The sequence below is a fragment of the Ahaetulla prasina genome, chromosome 2 (genome assembly GCF_028640845.1).
Source record: "Ahaetulla prasina isolate Xishuangbanna chromosome 2, ASM2864084v1, whole genome shotgun sequence".
Lineage (NCBI taxonomy): Eukaryota > Metazoa > Chordata > Lepidosauria > Squamata > Colubridae > Ahaetulla > Ahaetulla prasina.
Genome location: NC_080540.1, coordinates 188,643,059 through 188,661,375, shown reverse-complemented (window position 1 = coordinate 188,661,375; position 18,317 = coordinate 188,643,059). Strand labels below are relative to the sequence as shown.

At 38.7% G+C, this 18,317-nt stretch overlaps 1 protein-coding gene across 2 annotated transcripts; it reads left to right on the top strand.

Annotated features, from left to right (window-relative positions):
- The first annotated feature begins 33 nt into the window (after positions 1-33).
- Positions 34-18,312, top strand: EXOSC8 (exosome component 8). 2 transcript variants are annotated; one of them, XM_058165865.1, is made up of 12 exons: positions 34-415; positions 884-1,070; positions 3,937-3,973; positions 4,462-4,525; positions 6,359-6,432; positions 7,864-7,909; positions 8,023-8,128; positions 9,569-9,614; positions 15,816-15,912; positions 16,380-16,497; positions 17,558-17,664; positions 18,142-18,312. In XM_058165865.1, exons 2-12 carry the CDS (start codon positions 1,042-1,044, stop codon positions 18,246-18,248), a joined length of 831 nt encoding a protein of 276 aa, XP_058021848.1. In that variant the 5' UTR covers positions 34-415; positions 884-1,041; the 3' UTR covers positions 18,249-18,312. The 2 variants fall into 2 exon arrangements, with proteins under 2 accessions (XP_058021848.1, XP_058021849.1); XM_058165866.1 differs by lacking the exon at positions 34-415 and having other exon boundaries at positions 705-1,070.
- The last annotated feature ends 5 nt before the right edge of the window (positions 18,313-18,317 follow it).

The window sequence follows — 18,317 nt, the reverse complement described above, 5'->3', positions numbered from 1 at the left end:
CCGGTGTGTTCCGGTGTGTAGAGCAGCCTATTGGTTCAGATGATTAGGCATTTAGGAAGAGAAAACTAAAAAATGCTTTTTTGAAATTCATGGAGATAAACACATTCATGTCGTGTGAAAAACACACGGAGGTGTTGCCTACAGAAGTTGTGGGTTCTCCGTAACTGGAGGCTTTTAAGTAGAGACTGGACAGCCACTTGTCTGAAATGGTATAGCATAGGTCTCCTGCTTGAGCAGGGGGCTGGACTAGAAGACCTCCAAGTCTGTTATTGTGTTCTATGCATTGAAATTAGTCTAAGTGAGCACACTAGGCAATGAAGATCTTTGGCAGCGATCTTCCAACAGTTTTGTGCTGGAGAAGCTGTTTTGTATACACTTTTGTATTCTGAAGCTCATCGTCGGTTCGTTTTCTAAGGTACAGAATTAACTGTGTCCCTATTTTCGGTCTACCGTAAGTCTGCTCTTTAAAATGCCAATGACTTCAATAAGCAGCGGTTTTATTTGTACTGGCAGAGCATTTTTAAAATGTTTTAAGAACTAGAAAAGTGCTATGTGAAAGAAGACAGGTTTAAGCGAACAGTCTTCCTGTAGTGTAGACAAATCAAGTTTCTTTCGAATCGATTCGTGATTCGTGATTCAGGCGCCTCTGAATAATAATCTTAGCAACAATCACGGAAGTAGTTTGCAACCCCCTATTTTAAAAAAATCAGCGTAGCTTTTCATCCAAGAGATCATCCTCCACCCAAATAATCAAATTAATCAAATTATGCAGATTTTCTCTATTTCTTTACTTATATGTATAAGGAAAACTGTAAGATTCTCGTAATATTGAATTCAAAAAATTAGGAATTTTTTTTAACCTCTAGCTATCATTATCATCCAGGAGACGCTCGTTTTCGTTTTTGCCGAAACTGCCGACAACGTGCCAATCTCCGTTTCCTAATTCTAATTACATCGCAGACTCGATTCAGTAGCGCCTTCCGCAGCGGGATTGTTTTTAGTGTAAATCAGTTGCTAAACGAAGAAGCCAGTGAAGTGACGATGGCGGCGACCGTAACGGCAGCGTTCAGGTAAATGTTTGTTTCCTGCCGATCGGGGAGCGCCGAGTGTTTCCCCTCGTGCCCAAACCGTTCCTTGTTCCGGAGGGTCTTGGGCTCGAACGCTCGCGTCTGTATATTCTCGCAACTTGCGATCAGGCATTTTCGATTTCTGGAAGTTCTCCCTTGCTTCTTACTGTTAAAAAGGGAGAAAGGTGTATTTTTCTTCACCAGGAAACAATCTGCAGAAATCCTTTCACCTATGTACGGAATCGTTATTGCCCTCCACTGAGTTTCAGCTTTGTGCGAATGCGTATTTTTGAATTACACTCTCAACCTGTTTAAGTTTAGGACACGTTCAGATTGGCAGGATTTATGCATTCCTGCAGTAGTGAAAGAGGAAAAAGAATAAGAAATTGGCTTAACTGAATTGTGTTTTGAGAGGGGGCTTTTTAAGAATGTCCCGATCCCTAACCAAAACTTTTGCTTGTTCTCCTGTTCCACTGAGTTTATGTTCCACTTCTTTATGGGGCAATTAAAAATAGTTTTTTGTTTTCATTTTTAAGTTATTTCAGTGCTCATATTTCCTCCAGGATCAAAATACATTACAAACATGAAAGTAATATAAAATAAAACAATATAACAGTAATCTTAGACTCTTTGGTCTTGAAAAACTTCTTACTTCACAGATTTCTGGGTGAATAGGTAGGTGTTTAACTTTTCTAATAGAAACATCTTGGAAAGCTAGATGAATTTCCCCTAGCAAGAATGGTCCAGGAGCTTTAGGAGGCCTTACTTTTAGTTACTTTTGCCTTGAATCTTACTGATTTGATGATCATTTAATAATTGTCAGAATGTTGATGATGCTGTATTTCCAATCTTTGGATGTTTTCCCCCAGTTCAAACACCAAATAGCTAGGGAGGAAAAAAATAGAACTCTGTAGTCCCCTGCCCTGCTTAGAGAATCAAAGTCATTGCCTTATTGCCTTCTGTCACCTTGTGGAATTAGTTATCAGACAGAAATGGAACCACAATAATACTGTGATTCTTAGTTACCAACCCACCAATTTCTTCCAATAATATATCAGGATTGCTGAATTCATTCTTTGCATCTGTCTTCACACAAAAGAAAAATAGTCCAACTGATCAAAAACAGCATAATAGGATACATAGACAGAATAGGAATACAAGTCAAAATGAGTAACAAAATGGTAAGAGAACACCTATCCACTCTAGTTCAATTCATCAGATGGATTACATTCCAGGATTCTGAAGCTACTGACAAATCTGGTTTCAAAACCAAATCTTTCAAGGCTCCTGTAGCATGGGAGAACTGCCAGAGGATTGGAAAAGAACTGAAGTAGTTTCAATCTACAAAAAAGGGAAAAAACTGATTACACAAAACTATGAACCAATCAGCTTTTTCCAATACCTGGAAAAATCCTGGAAAAGATAATCAAGCAGTGCATTTGTGAGCATCTAGAAATGACCAAAACAATTACTACAAGCCATCATGGGTTTGTCAAAAACAGATCATGCCAGACAACCTTATTGTACTTTTTGACAAAGTGACTAAATTACAGGATAAGAGAAATGTGTGGACATAGACTTCAGTAAGGCATTTATCAAATTGTAAGATAGTGACAATGTGGGATAATAGTACCACCATCAGATGGATTTGCAGTTGGCTGACCAACCACACTCAGCAAGTAGTTCTCAATGGAATTACATCTACATAGAAGAAAGCGTGCAGTGGTGTACCCAAGGTTCTGTCATAGGCCCAGTATTCTTCAACTTATTCATAAATTATCCAGATGACAGGAAAGAAGGGAAACTCATAAGATTTTCAGACATCAAATTAGAGGGAATAACTAACACTTTAGAAGATAGACTTAAGATTCAAAAGGATCTTGACAGACTTGACTGGGCCCTATCCAACAATATGCAGTTTCATGGTAAGAAAAGTAAGATCCTATGCTAGGCAAAACAAAACAAAACACAGATGTAGAAAAGGCAGTACCTGGCTCAATAGTAATAACTGTGAGAGGAATCTAGATGTCCTAGTGGACAACCACTTAAGTATGAGCCAATGTATGATTAGGCTGCATCAACACAGGGATAGCATCAAGATCATGAGAAGTGATAGTAACCATTCTGTACTGCACTAGTGAGGCCACACTTGATTGCCACATTTCAAAAAAGATAATGAGATCCTGGAAAATATGCAGAGGAGCAATAGAGAAGAGCAATGATGATAATAAGTGGTCTGGAGGCTAAACTATGATGAATAGCTAAGAGAACTAAGTATGTCTAGCCTAACAACAAGAATGACTAGGGATGACATGATAATTGTTTTCCAGCACTTGAGAGTCTGTCACAGAGAAGAGGAGGTCGATCTATTCTCCAAAGCGCCTAAGGGCAGGCAAGAAGCAATAGGTGGAAGCTTATTAAAGAGAGAACTAAGGTGAAATTTCTGGACTGAGAACAATTAATCAGTGGAATGGCTTATCTTCAGAAGTTGTGGGTGCTCCGTTACTGGAAGTTTTCCAGCAGAGACTGGACAGCCATTTGTTTAGAATGGTATAATTTGCTCATATAAAGAGATTTTGACTGCTCTCTGATCCAGCCAGTTGTACTAGATTTTAATGGCCACAGTGGGCAAAAGTTGAGAGAATAGATTGCTAGCCTAATAGCCACAAAAATCTTATATGCTTCTTTTAGATGCAATAATTGCTATTAAAATCCCACAAATCCTAGTCAGATGGCAGACCCCCAAAAGTTTCTACTGCTTTGGAAATTCAAAATTACTATCCAGTTGGGAATGTTATTTTTATCCTAAAATGTTCAATTTGATTTATCTGTTTCTAAAATACTTTACTTAAATTTCTATTTGTTTTAGAACTGTAGAACCTTCGGAATATTACAGAAGATTCTTAGTGAGTACAAAGTGTGTGTATATATATATCTGTATATATTAAATGTGTTTTTCAAATCTACTCCTTGTATGAAGATAGACATGCAGTATCTGGAGGCTTTCATCTCTTGCTTCATAGAAGCAGATTGAATTAAAACAGAATCTGATATGACCAGAATAAAACAAGATGTATTCAGGATTTTTCCAGTCCCCACAGTCTTTTAATGGCTATTTTCATATTGTCAGAACTTCCTTAATAAACACACAAAAAAAGTCAAATGTTTTACTATTGAAGATTCAACTTTTGGTTATCAGTGACTAATTTTTATTTAGCAGGTCTATTTAAATCTGAATATATTTGCATTTGAATCCAAATAATTATACCTTTGTTTTTAGATGATTCATATCATACCAATTTGCTTGTCAAATCCTGATTTTTTTAAAACTCAAATTTGTATATTGTAATCTAATAAAATTAATTATGAATGCCTGATTTGGTAAACCTTATAGAAAGAAAATTGTCGGCCCGATGGAAGGGACCTTGGTGAATTTAGGACCACAACTATCAACATAGGTAAATGCTTTACTATTAAATAACTATTCTTGCTCATAGTATTCCAAATTAATTGTGGGATATTAGTCTTCAATATGTAGTTGAGTTTGTTTTGAGAAATAATGGGAAGAATAGCATAGAGAACATATTCTGATTAAGCAAGAATATGAAAAAGAGTCAAGACTATGGTCATATGTTGAAATGATCCATATTAATCACAACTTCTGGTTTAACTACAGAGATTGGCTCTTCCCCCATCGTCTTCTCCTTGCCAGTCCCCCAAAAGACTCCCAAAATACCAAAGATCTTGCTGAATTGAGTGGTCAGTGATGGAAGGAACTGTTCATAGAATGTTAGTTAGAGACTCTTTATGTTCCACTCATAAAATACGTCTTTGACTGATACTCCATGAACATACTATTCCTTCTCTGCTGCAGTGGTGAGAGAAATTTTGTAGATCTTATATAGAACTATCTGTAATCCTATTATATTGTACACTCTGAATGTGATTAGAGCTTCATATAAATCCTATTAATCAATAAAAAGATTCTCACTAAACAAATAACTTTTACAATAGTGTTTTATATCAGGCCAATATACTACGTCATCATTCATTGCTTCATACATTGGAAAATGTATGTGAAGTTTTAGTAATTTCTGGCACATCATTTATGACCATTGAAATTTCTGTTGACAGAACAATGGATTCAGGATTGTTCAGCAGAATATGAATAAGCATTCATTGCTACTAAAGCTTCATGTAGTTTTCTCAAGAAATTCTGACATGATGTATGCGATAATGATATAATGTAAACTATTCGGTATATTAGCCTTTTTAAGTAGGATTTGGAATGATGAAAGCTTCACTATATAGGGCACAAGACTGCAGGATTGTAGTTAAATTGAAGAGGGGCTGTCATCCTGCTCAGCACCCGAATCACCCACCGCCATCGCTACCGGATCGGCCGAGCCGGTCCGAATCAGGAGCATTTCACCCCTGCATTGAACCCACAATGGGCCACACCATTTAGGGATTGCAACTATTGTATAGTCAGACCATGTATAATGGACACTGAATTTTATTATAAATTTAGTTTTCATTTATTATTTTAAACTAGAAGTCTTAAGTGTATATATACGGAGTGCCTTTATTTGTTTCTGGTCTAAGACTGTAATAATAAAAATTGAATTGATGTGCATGAGGCTGTATGTTCTGCAATATTTATATTTTTGGTAAACTCATTCAATGAATCCAAGCTCTGCAAGCTGAGAAAACTTGCACTGCATTGATGCATTCACACAGTTTCACAATAAGCATGATAGATAAATCATAAAACAAAGTTCAGGAATATTCCTTTATCCCATGGTTTTGCAAATCTTATGTAGACTACAAACTCTATGATTGTTTGAAGAGAAATGCATCTGTACCACCAGGTTCTAAGTGTGAGGAGAAAGGGCAAGCAGTAAAAATGAAAGTGAAACCAGAACAGCTTATAAATATATTAAAAAGCACCTGTCATTCCAGATCCAACATGGCAGCGCCCGTGAGTGGGCATCCACTCACCTATTGCCTGCCACGTCCCTCACCTTGTTGCGTCACTGCGGCATCACTAGCTGTCCCATTAAAGTGAATGGGACTGTCAGTGAGTCAACAGTGGGTCTCTGTGCCACTCTGTCGCTGCGGGACAGAGATGACAGTTGCTCTTTAAAATTTTGATTTAAATCAAGCCTTTTTACTAGTGATTTAAATTGACTTGATTTAAACCACTGGCTCTTATTTTGAATGCATTAATGTAACATTTACATATTTTCTCAAGTAGATTTTATGAAGTGCTTTTCCCCCCCTTTTTTTAGGTTCAATTGCAACTGCAGATGGCTCTGCACTTTTGAAGTTAGGGAATACTACAGTGATATGCGGCATAAAAGCAGTAGGTTCATGGATATATCTTTAAAGCTAATACAGTTAGTCCTCTGTTAATGACCACTTGTTCAGCTCCCATTCAAAGTTACAAAGGTGCTAAATGAGTGATGCTTTGACAAGCCCTCAAAGTTCCAACCATTGCATCACCCCCAGAGTCATATGATCACAATCCAGGTGTAATCACCATTTGTTGGTGTCAGCTTCCCACAAACAAGTCAATGGAGAAGCCAGCAGCAATGGTTGCAAGTTGCTTTTAGTACTTTTTCTCCTGAGGAGCCCCACTACAGATTATGATACCAGGGATCTTGTCCTCCATAATACGTTTGCACTTCAGCAACCCCTCATGAACCCACATGCATTGCTTGCATAATCCTGTGACCTCACTTTGTAGCACTTACCCATCCTTGCAAGCCATTTGGGATTTTCAACTTCCAGCTGGCTTCCCCATTGACTTTGCTTCTGGAAAGTGGGCAGGAAGACACAAGTCAGTTATATGAGGTTCTTGCTTAATGATGAAATTTTCACTTAATGATAGCAACAGAAACTGCTGGGATTGCCATCTCTAAGCAGGATAGTCACTTTTTTACTTCTTTGAAAATTCAGTTCCAAATTACTGTTGTTAAGTGAGAACTACCTATACCTTAAGTATCTTTCTGGGAAGATTCTCTTGTTCAGCTTTAATAGAAAATACTAATCTCTAAAGTATTTTAAAAAAACCTCCTCTGCCTATTGCAAGAACTGGAAAGGAAAATATACTAAGGGAAAATAATACAGAGAAAAATAAAGGAAAATAAAATGGAAAATAAAGGAAAAAATTATAACGGAAAGAAAGTAACTTTTCTTCTAAAATAAGGATTCACTAATCAGTATGGCAGCTGTAGAAATTTTTACAGTGAGATATTCCAAACTCTGATATTGTTAAAAATGAAATGAAATATTCTTCATACTGAATATATGATGTAGTAGATTGACCAGTTTACTCATGTCCCTTTCCAGTGATATGCTATCTGTATTTCAAGAATTCAAGAATTGACTATTCAGATATAAAATGTTTTATTGTGATATATATTTATGTTTCAATAGTCACTTTGTAGTATATGAGACAGGAAAGCATTTGAGAGAAAGTAAGAGTGAACATGCATAAAAGTAAGCAGGAATTCCCCCACTAGTTTTGGCTTTGACCATACCACCAATTTCCTGCCACATTCAGCCTTAGAAACTGAGTTGTGTAACTAATGTATTATATTAGTAATACATTATTTACACTAATGTAAGTATATAGTTAATAATGTAACTATATACTATAATGTATGTATATAGTTACACAACTAATATTTTGTCTTAATAAATAATAAAACACCAAAATTCAGATATATTATTTCTAAACCGACTTCTAATTCTTATATTTTGCCCTTCCCTAACTATACATTGTGTACAGGAATTTGCAGCACCCACCGTTGATTCCAGTAACAAGGGATATATCAGTAAGCTTTCTTTATTCATTTTTTTAATTCATTCATTTTAATTCATTTTTTTCTTCAAATATGACCTTACTGTAATGCAGATAATATTTATGATTATTTCTCTATTCATACAGTTCCCAATGTAGATCTTCCTCCACTTTGTTCATCAAGATTTCGACCTGGACCTCCATGCGAAGAGGCTCAGGCTGCTAGTCAGTTTATTGCTGATATCATTGAAAAGTAAGAAATTTAGACTTCAATATTAGAGTCTTTTGGGGTGGGGCAGCTATAATAAATAGACAGACAGGCAAGCAAGCAGCTAGACAGCTCTAAGATTGGTAGGGCAGCTGGGGAAGCTGCCAGTTGTAGTCTGTAGAGAACCTGGGTTGAAAAAGCGGAGCGACAACATGCTGGTTTTCAAGATATTTTTTATTATTATGGTTTCACTCGTATGCGCTCTCTCTCTCTCTCTCTCTCTCTCTCTCTCTCTCTCTCTCTCTCTCTCTCTCACATACACACACACACACACACACACACACACACACACACGTCTCTCACTCACCCCCACCCCATCCAAGGCAGCCACATCCCTTCACTAACCTGCTTTCCAGCTCTGTTTTCTGCTGATCGTGCAGGGCAAGAAGTCTGTGGGACTATGGTAAAAAAAAAATACCATAGTTCAGACCTTCCAACTTCTCATGAAAAAAAAATCTCACGAAGTAGGAAGGTCTCAACTATTTTTTTTTACCGTAGTCCACACAGACTTCTTGCCCTGCACGAACAGCAGAGGATGGAGCTGGAAAGCAGGTTAGTGAAGGGATGTGGCTGCCTTGGATGGGGTGTGTGTGTGTGTGAGGGACCTGTATGTGAGAGAGAGGGGGGGGGTGAGGAGGGAGAGAACATTGCCGCCAGCCCTCCAAGGTTGGATCGGGTCTCTCTCTCTCTCTCTCTCCCTCCCCACCCCCCAGTGGCAGTGGTGGAGCTTCAGTGCCTGGCTGGCAGGGAGCTTCTCACCCACCCTGCCTGCTAGCCCAGCTGCTGCTGGGACACTTCTCGGCTGCGGCAGCCCCCATGCTGCTGATGTTGCGGGTAGAGCCGTGCTGCCTGTGCCACCTCTGGGTTGCTGAACACCAGCCTGCATGCCTATTCAGTACTGCAGGCATTGGGCTTACAGCTATGCTGAGGCCGGCACTCTTCGGGCCCTGGTGGGCGCTGCAGCCATCTTATCAGCTCTGCATGCGGCAGCATAGACTGAGAAAAGGAGAAGAGGCAGGAGAAAGCCCAACCCAACGCAAACACTGCCTCCAGCCGCCTCTTTGTTGTGGTGAAACTCCTCTTTGAAAAGATGATCCGCAGGTGGGGGGGAGATTACCATGTTTGCTGAAGACGGCGGCCTGAGCGGCACCCGCAAAGCAACTGTTTCATGGATGGTGGAATGACCTGCTACGACCCTTCAGGGAGCTGGCACAAGGGGCCGCTCGCCCCCCGCCTCATACCGTTATATGGGGGGAAATAAGACCCTCCTGGAAAAAAAACCCTCTACTCTAGCTGTTTTTTGGGGGGTCAAAAGAAAATAAGACACAGTCTTATTTTCGGGGAAACACGGTAGTAATATGATGATGATAAAGAAGCAGTATTGGGGATAAATGGAATGTCCTCTTCATTATGTCATTATTTCAGTTCACAGATGATAATGAAAGAAGATCTATGCATTTTAGATGGGAAGGTGAGTAAACTTTTTATTTTAAGAATTTTGAGAAACTGAGATGTTCCTAAACTAACAAATTCCAACAGGGATGATATGAAATATGATTTTATTTTATCAGGCATGCTATGAAGCACCCTTTGCTTCTAAACAAGATTGAAGCTGGACTTCAGTTAACACTTTGCTTGCACTGAATATGTTTCGTTGAGCACATTTCAGATGTGGTAAATAGAAACATACACATTAGTACAGACCAGTGGTGGGTTGCTACCGGTTCGCTATCGGGTGAACCGGTAGCGGCGGGAGGCTCTGCCTATCCGCCCAGACACTTCTGCGCATTCGCAGGAGGGTCACATGAATGAGTGCACACATGCCCATGAGCGAACTGGTAGCGATGGGTTTTGGAACCTGCCCCTTTGGAACCTGTACAGAGGTAAATGTGCAATAGCTGGATAAGGGCAATGCAGTGGTGGTTTGGCACTGTGTAGCTCCTTAAAATATCCTAGAATAATTTCTTATTATTTCACTGCTGCTGTTCTGCTCTGCTTCCTGATAAAGTCAGTATCTTTTCTGCATTGAGGGCAACAATTTGTTGTTTTACTTCTTGAGCATCCATCTTGGTCCATTGGTCCAACCACTTCCTTGGCTAATGTCCTGTTTTGAACACTCTGGCAACAGCTTTGATAAACTGGCTAAATCCGATGAGGGGAACTAATGGGTCTTAAGCCCTCGGTGAGACAGACAGCTGCCTATCCCAGCATGTGAAGACAAACTCCAGATTGAGCTGATGAGACCATTGGAAGGACTAGTTGTCATGGTCTCTGAAAGTATTGTGGAACATGAAGAACAGGACAAGGCATAGAAGATATTCTGGTCACCCTCTCCACCAAGTCCCATTTCCAGTTGTTTCGATTATCTTGCCACTGGACATAGATGGGAATTGGAAAGAGAGAATGAAGCGGACACTGCACAACTCTCCCTCATTTTAATCCATGTTATGTGCTAATCTGAACACCATTATCGTCATCACTCTTAAAAAAAAACAAACGGGTGACAATGGGTGAATGGCAGAGCAGTTAAGTGTGGATACACTAGGAGCTGTGATCATAGATCTACACACAGGCAACGCAGGTTTAATGGCCAGTTTTTGAACACAGCATCTATCCAGGGGATTGAGCAGCCCTCTCTAGGAATGCATTCCTCATCTCTGAAGTATGAGGAAGGGGCCAGAAAAAGTACCCTAAAACATTGCTTGCTTCACTACATCCTGACCAGTTTACTCCGGCTGGCAGGATCCCACTTTGGCAGACAAAGCACAAAAAATGCAAGTGATGCTGCTTATCATTGGCACTTGGAGCATGTGCACACTTTTGAACAACTTGACACACCAGAGAGAAGAACAGCTTTAATTGCCAAAGAATTTGTAAGATACAACATTGACATTTGTCTTGCCAATAAAGATCAACTGACTGAAATTGACTGACTTGCCTTCAGAAGTTGTGAATGCTCCAACACTGGAAATTTTTAAGAAAATGTTGGATAACCATCTGACTGAGATGGTGTAGGGTTTCCTGCCTGGGCAGGGGGTTGGACTAGAAGGCCTCCAAAGTCCCTTCCAACTCTGATGTTATGTTATGTTATGAAATTGGTGGTGGATACACTTCTTTTCTGGGACAGTTGTGACTGTGATTATAGTTGCAATGCTGGAATTGGATTTACCATAAAGAGTCACCTTGTTTGGAAATTTATTAGTCTCTCCAAGGGTTTGAACAACTGGCTTATGACACTGCAGTTGCTGCTACAGAATAAAAGTCAAGTCACCCTGATCAGTGCCTAGGCCCCCACAATGATCAACCCTGATGAGATTAAAAATGGAGACTATGAAGAATTAGATACCCTGCGATCAGCAGTGAGCAGAATCAACAAGCTGATCTTTCTTGGCAACTTTAACACAAGAATAGGATGTGATTCTGAAGCCTGGCAGGGAGTCAGTGGGAGATATAGAGTAGGCAACTGTAACACTAATGTTCTACTCTTACTGAAGTCTATTGCAGCACATGACCTCCTCAACAGCAATATAACTTTCTGTCTGACTACCTGTAACCAGACCTCTTAGCTGCACTCCCATGCTAAGCATTGGCATTTTGTTGACTACATCATTGTCAGAAAAAAAGACAGGATATCAGAGTGGCCAAGGTCATGTGTGTTGTTTACTGGCTAAATCTCAGGCTCATTATCTCCAAAATGAAGCTCCATATCGGGCCCAAGAGATGACCAGAAGACCATGAAAAGAATTAACATAGCCAGGTTGAAGAACCCCAGCACGGTTTCAGCATTGGCTTAGAGACCAAGCTTGCTATCGTACATCTTGCTGGCAGTCCCGAGGACAACTGGAAATGTTTTCAGGGATCCTATTCATTCATCTGCACTGAAAATTCTAGGATTCTCTATTTAGCAAGCAGTGTGATAATTCAAGGAGAATTATGAGATAAGAGGGTTGTTGAAAAGCATCACCTTCATAATGTCCACCAGAACTGTTACCAAGAAAATGGCTTTAACAGTGCACGTAGGATAGTCCAAAATAAGCTGTGTAAAGTGCACAATGCCTGATTGAATACAAAAGCAGAGGAAATACAAGGAACACTAACAAGATAAACAAACATCAGTATGAATGGATATCCTCACTTCTATTTAAAATCTAATCCTGAATTTCTCTCTATAATAATCAAAATCTAATTTCAATTAACAATTAAACTTTGCAAATATTAAAATTAAACATTACCAGAAATAAGAAATCCTTATTTATATGTCAGTTGTACTAAAATAGATATGCCCATTATACCCAATTAAATATTTACAAAGCAAAGTATTCTCGTCTTCCTCCCAGCAATCTTTAAATTCTATACATCAAGTTCTAACATCTACTTTCTTCTATCTATGTCTTCTCTCAAAGTTCTTGTTACCCTGCAAAGCTTCAAGGCTTTTCCGTCTTGAAGGGGTAATAAAAAGAAACTTAAATTTCAAGATGATCCAAAAAGTGAGGCTAGGTTGAATTTTCTTAATACATTAGTGGCTCAGAACATGATAGGCTCTGCAATTCAGAGCTGATTGCGAGCAGCTGCAAAATCCTGTTCTGCTGTCAATTCATGAAAAAATCCCCTGCTATTTAGAATACATGAGAGCAATCTCAAGATCTCTCTCTATTTTAGAGAGAATTATCAGCAGTCTGGATCTCACATCCAGCTGCCTTTTGGCCATTATGTCCTCAGAGCTGAAGAAGCTTCTTGGATAAGAAGCAAAACACCTTCAAAGAAAAACCAGAAAGTCCAGTTGCCTCTTAAAAAAGCACCTTTGGGACTATGCCCTCTGCAAAACACAGAACCTCCATTTGACCACTAGGAGCATCTCCATGCTGAACATTTTGAAAGTATCCTCAACTGACCATCTATTAATGATGTGGCAATAGACAGGATTCCCCAGTGACATACTAATAGTAGTTGAAGTCACAGAAACTGACTGAAGATGCTTGGGCTCTCTACTCAGCAAGCAGCATGACAAAGGCCCAGGGGCAGACACCATACCTGGAGTGATATACAAGGTTGGTGATCCTATACTTTTAGAAAAAATCACTCAGTTGTTCCAGTCTTTATGGAAGTAAGGATCCATTTCTCAGGAATGATGCCTCCGTTATATACGTCTACAAGGGCAATCAAGTTTGCAACAACTACTGTAGAATTTTGCTGCTCTGTATTGCAGGAAAAGTCCTTGCAAGAGTTCTGCTAAAACTTCTGGTGGCTAATCTGGAGCTGGGCTTGCTGCAAGAGTCACGGTATGGCTTCCACAGATCATGAGTCTATTGACATTTTTGCCGCACACTAACTTCAGGAGAAATGTCAGGAGCAAAATTGTGAACGCTATACAACCCTTTGTTGACCTCACATAAGCCTTCAATACTGTCAGTCATCAAGGCCTGTGGAGGATCATGTGAAAGCTCAGCTGCCATGTCAAATTCATTCAGATGATAGGCCAGTTGCATCAAGGGTAGAGATGTAGAATCTTCTAAGACATTCCCAGTCACCAATTGTTTTAAACAGGGCTGTGTGCTTGCAACCACATTGTTCAGCCTGTTAATCGTCATGCTGAATGATGCTGAAATCAGTCTTAATTACAGAATGGATGGGAAAAACACTCAACCTGAGGTGACTTTAAACTATTACCTATTTTTTTTATCATTTTAATGTTTACCTGTTTTTAACATTTGTAAGTTTCCCAGAGTTGTCTCTAGACAAAATGGGTGGCAGATAGTCTTCGACTTAAAACCATTCATTGTACGAGATGACCAGGCTGAGCCCAAGGAAGTTGTAAAATGTGTCATAAGTCACGAAGCCCACCTTGAATGCATCTCTTATCTCCTGCTGATTTTCCTTGACTGCTAGTTGGTCAGATTCTTGTAGAGAGCTTAAGCTTGCAATAAATCTTTATACTTATTTGAACTACCTGAATTGCCTGATTTCCACGGCATTTAACATTCATCTAGTGTCCATTCAAAATTACAACAGCACTGAAAAAAAGTGACTCATGACATTGTTCATACTTGCAACTGTTGCAGCACCCCCATGGTTACGTGATCAAAATTCGACCCTCTGACAAGCAAAGTCAGTGGGGAAGCCAGATTCACTTTCCATCCATGTTATTAACTTAACTGCAGTGATTCACTTAACAACTGTGGCAAGAAAGATTGTAAAATAGGACAAAACTCATTTATCTGTCTCACTTACTGTAGCAATAAAATTTTGGGTTCAATTATGGTTGTAAGTCGAGCACTACCTATATATAAATAACTAAATAAAAAATATGCAAAAGACCATGTCATGCACCATACACAGAACCCAATCACAAAGAAAGGAGCTATCCCATTTCAATTACCTTGACAGTATCCTCTCCCACATAGTGACCATTTAGGAAGTAACTGCAAAATAACAAAGGTAGGTTTTGCTTTCGTAGATTGTGTTCCATTGTATGGGAACATCAAGGAATTAATGCAACGTTAATTGTTTTAATGCAACTGTTGTGCTCACTGCCCATTGGCGTGCCTGTGAAATGTGGACTGTGTATTAAAGGCAAGCAAAATAGCTTAACCATTTCTACATGACTAGTCTTTGCAAATATAAGGCATCAGATGGCTAGATGAAATATCAGATACTGAGTTCTCTCTAGAGCAGGGGTGTCAAACTCAATACCCATGGGCCGGATCTCACCCACAGAGTGCTTAGATCTGGCCTGTGGATTGCCCTAGAAACTGTGAAGGATCAGCCCACAGTGCCTCTGCCAGCGAAAATGGAGCTCGGGAGGGCCGAAAACAGAGATTGGGATCCCATTTTCATTGGCAGAGTGCTCGGGCCACCATAGGCGCCCCCTAGTAACATCAAGCTGACCATGCCCCTGGCTACCACACCTGAGGTCAAACACAACTCTGATGTGGCCCCCAATGAAATCGAGATTGACACCCCTGTCTAGAGCAAGTCTGCCATTGATCTATATACTGCTGGAATGTAAGTTCAAACTGAGCACAGACCTGATGACAGATTATGTCATCCTTAAGCTAGTTGAGTGCATATCCAAGCAATTTTTAGGAAACTGCTGAAAAACACATGGAGGGCAGAAGAAATAATACAAAAACAAAATTGCTATACCTAGTATGGTCTCATTCATAGGGGGTTGTCCAGCATGTAAAGTAAGGACAGTGTGGAAGCACAACGTATGTATGAAATGCACAAGTCTAGAACCATCAGTGCAACAATTGCAAACTGCACATTTGCTCAACGTGTACCAGGATATTCTTGCCCAAATTGGCTCAAACAGTCATTTTTGGCCACACCACATTTAGTTTTAATCAGATGATAGTTGTTGAGGTCTTAATGAACAACAATATTTTTAAAACTTCCTTCCTTCCCTCCCTTCCTCGACGATTTGGTAATATTGAGCTGTTCTAGTGGTTATGTTCCAGTATGTACATGCATAAATTAGCCATTATTAAATTGATCCTGTTTTTCCCTTTCTGTTATTCTGCTAGAATGAGTTAATTATTTCTGTCTTATTGATAACAGATTTCAAACAATGTGATGTGATATAACATGCTGACTTAGACAAATATTTCAAAGTTATTTTTTATGCATGTGAAAGCTTTCTCAGTATTTACATCAGCAGGTCTTATTTCTTTAGATTGTATGGGTTCTATATTGTGACATTATATGCTTAGACTATGATGGAAACCTTCTCGATGCCTGCATGTGTGCTTTCTTAGCAGCTCTGAAAAATGGTAAGTTGTATTCATATACTTTGAGATTTACTTTAAAATTTAAATGCAGTGCAGATTTAGCACTAAATAGGATTGAAGGAAATCAGCAACTGTAATGGCAACCAGGGTTTGACAAAAGTACCAGTTTATCCACAGAAGTTAGATGAGGTACGAATCAGATCTGGGATAAAAAGATAGCCTTATTGGGGCCTACCACTGCTACAGTCATTGCTGTTTTTCCCTTATCAATTTTTTGAACAATTTGCCCAAATGGCCAAATACTTCTTTCTAAATTTTGTTGTTAAAAAGGACAGAATTCACAGAAGGATTTCCTTGTTCTGAATATTTTTAAATCAAAAGCTACTTATTATATTTCTGTCAATCTATTGTGTTTATTTGAGGGTGCCTCTATTTTTCTTTATAAAAATGTGCTTTCTAAAACAATTTTTCAGTTTTGCTTTTTCCATATCTATTCTTTGTTATTTCAGTGCGTTTGCCTGTTGTTGCAATAAATGCAGAAACTGGTTTGGTGGAAGTTAATTTGAAAGAGAAGAATCCTTTGACTATTAAAAAGCAACCAGTGGCAACATCATTTGTGTTGTTTGAGTAAGTGGAGGTCAAAAAGTGTATGTGTAGATTATAATAAACAATACCATGTTACCAGATAACCCCAGATTTGAGCAACTATACTAGCAAAGAATACTTGGCTGCCTCTTCATTTGGGAGCCCTCTAGTACTCCGAAAGAACATGGTATGAGCAGAGGGAGCGAGACTCACTTAAAAATCCATGAAAATTGTTTCTGCTATCCAGGTATTCCACATTTAGCAACTACAATTGGGACCAGCAATTTAGACATCAACTGATGTGGTCGCCAAGTGAAAAATCATGGAACTACTACTGCTTACAATGTTACTTTAGTTTTTCTTTTCTCCCACTCCCCTGTTCTTAGCACTCGGGTGCTAGGATATTTAGGAAGAAGGGGATTAATCTTTGTATTTACATTCTTTGAGAGGAAGGGGTCACCACATTAAATTTTATTTTGTTGAATAGAGCCCATTGTTCAAGTCTGTCAAGATCCATTTGTATCCTGAGCTTGTCTTCTGGTCTTGTATTCAATTCAAGTCAGGAAAGTTCTCTGAATGTCAGTATAGCATTTATAAAGGACGAAAATAGAAAGGACGAAATGGAAAATACTACATGCATGCACTTAAAATGAAATCTCTCTCACTGATGAACAGAAGATATTTATATATGTGAAAATGGCTCCATGTAGAATAGTGAATATAGATAAGATGATAGTTGCTCTGATAAATGTCCAGCTATTTTTCTGAGAGGATCAGTTTAGTTATTTTTTACTCCGAGTCAGGCACAGATTGAAGAAATCCTTATTACCTAAAGTTAACAATATGTCTTTTAAATTAATTTCTTTAGAAGTCTTTGAATTAAATTGAAAATGGCTTCAGCATTGATGCTTATGCTAGCAATAATAATCCAGGTGATCCGGAAAGTACATAAATGAACAAAGGAAACTGATGGTGCTTTTTAATGTTGCTGTTTACATGCACTGTACTGTCTAATTGAACAATAAATATATATAATTGTTATGGATTAAAAAAATCTCAGAAAAGTTAAATTTTGGTACATATGTGCATATATCTTCAACAGCACACTAATGGTAGTTGACCCAACTGCAGAAGAAGAAGACTTGGCATCTGGGACTTTAACTATTGTGACTATCGAAGACAACAAACTGTGTTCTGTTCATAAACCAGGTATTAATACTAAATTATTAAGAATTAATATTTCCCAAATTTTTTAATTTAGTTTTAATTTTGTAGATGCCATTCAAGAGTACTGTGATCTCTGCACTACAGAAATTATGGGATGTGTTTCAGTCATGAAGATTGAGTGGTGTAAGTGACCTAGTGAAGATGCTTCCCACTCAGAAGGTTAAGAGTTCAATCCTAGGTAGTGGCAGATGTTTCTCTCCTCAAGTGAAAGAAAAAACTCAAACTATGTGTGATATCAGGAAAGGCATCTGGCCAGTAAACACTCAGCTCCATCCAGTCACCCTGACTCTATACCAAATTAAGGGATTACAGGATGATAAAAAGGGAATTTTTCAATCATGAGAATGTCTTGTTGATTAATTTTACTAAAACATTTGGTTAATCACAAATATATGGATGTAATTTAATGGGCTCAGACAGTATTAAATACACTGTATCCTTGTTCTGTTTCTTTTTAAGGTGGAAGCACAATAACAGAAGCAAAGCTTCAAGACTGTATCAGTCGGGCAAAAGCACGACATAAAGAAGTACAGAAACTAATGGCTAAAATAACCAAAAATGTATAATTAGCAAGAGGTGTATTTACTATTTGCTCACAAAACCATTACCTTAATAAACATGCTACATTTATGAAG